General features: G+C 27.0%; 1 protein-coding gene across 1 annotated transcript in view; it reads right to left on the bottom strand.

Moving 5' to 3' along the window:
* LOC128247665 (pharyngeal muscle protein 2-like) overlaps positions 1–3,122 on the bottom strand; it is a 23,885-nt gene continuing 20,763 nt past the window's right edge. Inside the window, exon 2 of the mRNA XM_052967674.1 lies at positions 1–65. Within this exon, the coding sequence (XP_052823634.1) occupies positions 1–65 (65 nt within the window). The remainder of the gene's footprint in view (positions 66–3,122) is intronic.

Here is a 3,122-nt window from a genome sequence, read left to right as displayed (position 1 = left end):
TTAAAGTGCACTATTAATACATACCCTTTCATTTTCATCATATTCCATCTGATCATACAATTGATCTAAAATAAAAACCAACATCAATCAAACATATGTCAAAGAATGTGGAATCAATCAACTAACATTCACAATCAGCTTCATCAATTTCATCAATAACACTTTATCAATATCATTTTAAAATATTTATATTGCTGCATGCACCAGCAGTTAAAAAAAAAAAATCTAAAAATAATTTAGGCTTTTTTTTTATCATTGAAATCTATAACACAGCAAAAAGAAATTAATATAAATATAATATATATTTGTCAATGACAATTAACAAGAGGAATCATAACCAACAAAAATACAAACAAGAAATCAAATCACAGGAAGAAAGCGATAAGACAATGAAAGCAACAGAAGCCTGTCTGGCTACAGACTTGGATAAATAGCAAAATGGAAGGGATTGCCACAAATCTGATCCATGCCGCCCAGCTACAAAACAAGGATTTAGTTATAAAAGTGTAAGATGTGTTTGCAGTTTTTCTTTTTCTTTCCTTTTAGTTTCATGCTTAAACTACATGCAGTAGTACCATGTTTACCCATTCATTCAGCTTGTCGATAACTATTGCTGCTGTGATGTCCCTTAAATTGGATGTTTAGAATAAGATGAACCTCTTTTATCTGTTACATTGAGAGTAATCAGTTTAATACAATTCACAATGATTTTTATGTGTTTGTTCACTACAGAATTAGAGATTTGTATTGTTTTGTTTACTAATTTTTTCTTCTTTCTTTTTATTATTATATAACTTGAAGAAACCACTTCTACATCAAATTGTTCTAAATAAAAGTGTGAGAACCTCAGCAGAAAGGACTAATTTTACAAGAGTCATGGCAAAGCACTCTTAGTCCTAACTGAGTGACCCAATCAAAACTTGATCAGCTAATTTTAAAACACTTAACATAGCATTGGTAACATTAATGAGAGCTACTGAATTTTAACATGTTTCACAATAGAAGTCTAAAACATTCTGAGAAAAAAAAAACAATAAAAAATAAGCATTTATATAAATAACAGTTGGAAACATTCTATGCCTAAATATGTTATGTATAAAATTCATTCTTAAAAGAAGTTAGGGGATTATCTAAATTTTACAACAAATTATTTTATTTTCTATGATTAAAATAAAGTTTCTCTAAAATGGCAAACAAAAGGTAATTATAGTATAAGAGTTCCCATTAAGAGTATTAACCTTGGAATCTAATTACTCTGACAAGTATACTGTACTATCTTTATTCTACTGACATTCATGAGATGATAACTTAGCTTCCAGAACCCACATCAATAAGTAAATTTTTCATGTTCATAACGATATTAATGAAATGTGATAGGTGATAATTTTTAATAAAAATAATAGCCTATAGTAGAATTAATAAAACACTGGACTAAAATAATTTGTGAAACAGCATTTTCAGTTCAAATTCTGCCAAAATCACTTTCACCTTTTATCCTTCTTTATCTCTTTCCTTCTCTTTCTCTCAACATACACACACACACACACACATATATGCATATACATTATACATACATACATACAAACATAAATGCTTATATATATGCACATGCATATATCTATATTTGCCTGCCTATATCTATGTTTGCATTTTGAGGACAACAGCAGCAGTAGCAAAATCAATTATAACAAACACCTCCATTAAAAATGACCATAAAAAAATAACTTAATATCGTTTTTCTTTTTAATCATGATCACTTATTTGGTAAGTTGTAAGTCTTTCCTTCTTCGTGCTAAACATTTGGAAAAGACCCAGGTCCTTGTGACATTGCCAAAAAAACTATTTTCAAAAGATTATGTACAAATCATAAACCCTCACTTGCACTGTTTTACTATCAGATTAAACTGAAATGAAAATATACTCTGATAAAATTCAGTCTCAAAGTTTCTCACAAAAGGAGGATTAATTTAAAGCAAATTCTAAAAATATGTATACAGTACACAAAAAAAAATCAAACAAATATCTGTCACAAGGACATAGGTTCTAAATGAAAAAAAAAGGATCTCAAATAATTTTAAAATTGGGGGAGAAGGTTAAATAAATGAAGGTAGATACCAAACTCACCTTCACAGGATACAACTGCAACAGACTAGGGTTACACAGCATTTATATTGTAAACCTAACTTTTTTAATTATTTTTTTCTATTTATTCAAACGAACATGTGAATGATGATGATGATGATAATAATAATAATAATAATAATAATAATAATAATAATAATGATAATGATAATAAAAAATAATAATAATAATAATAATAATAATGGTTTCTTATGATCCAAAAATGAGTAAGACTTTAAAATATTTTTTCCTGTAAACTTAAAACTAATTCTTAATATCAATCTAATTTCAGTTCTCTTTGTGTAAATGGATTATGCATGTGAAATCATGTACATTTGTGTCTGTGTGTAGAATAGTGCATATGTGAATGTAAATGTTTACACATATGTATATACTTGTGTATCTGTGAAGGACAAATATGCGCTGTATGTGTGGGCACATACGTGTGTGTGTGTGTGTGTGTGTGTGTGTGTGTGTGTGTATATATATATATATATATATATATGTAACCACACACATATGCAAACACCAAAGCCAAATAAAATAAACAAGCAAAACCCTTCTCATTCATGTTATTAATTACCTAAAAGAAAAATTATTCATTCTCACATCAAAAACAATGGTAAGAAGTTTGAGAATTACTAAGAATTTTTTTTTTCCTTTTACAGGTAGCAAGCAAATTTGAATTGAAGTAAATACAAGTTACAAGTGTAATTTTGGACAGTACTGATTAACAATGTTTATAATGTGCTGTATAAAAAAGATAAATAATTACAACAAATCAAGTACAAAAGTAGATGTCAAATGAAGCATGACATTCTATCTTTTTTAAATGTACATATGTATGTGTGTGTGTATGTGTGTATATAATATATATGTATGTATATGTATGTATGTGTATATATATATATATATATATATATATATATGTATATATATATATATATATATATATGTATGTATATAATATATGTATTTGTATATATATATACATATGTATT

Source organism: Octopus bimaculoides, chromosome 4 (genome assembly GCF_001194135.2).
Source record: "Octopus bimaculoides isolate UCB-OBI-ISO-001 chromosome 4, ASM119413v2, whole genome shotgun sequence".
NCBI classification, from domain to species: Eukaryota; Metazoa; Mollusca; class Cephalopoda; order Octopoda; family Octopodidae; genus Octopus; species Octopus bimaculoides.
Note: the sequence above shows the minus strand (reverse complement) of the source record. Positions and strands in the feature narration are given on the sequence as shown.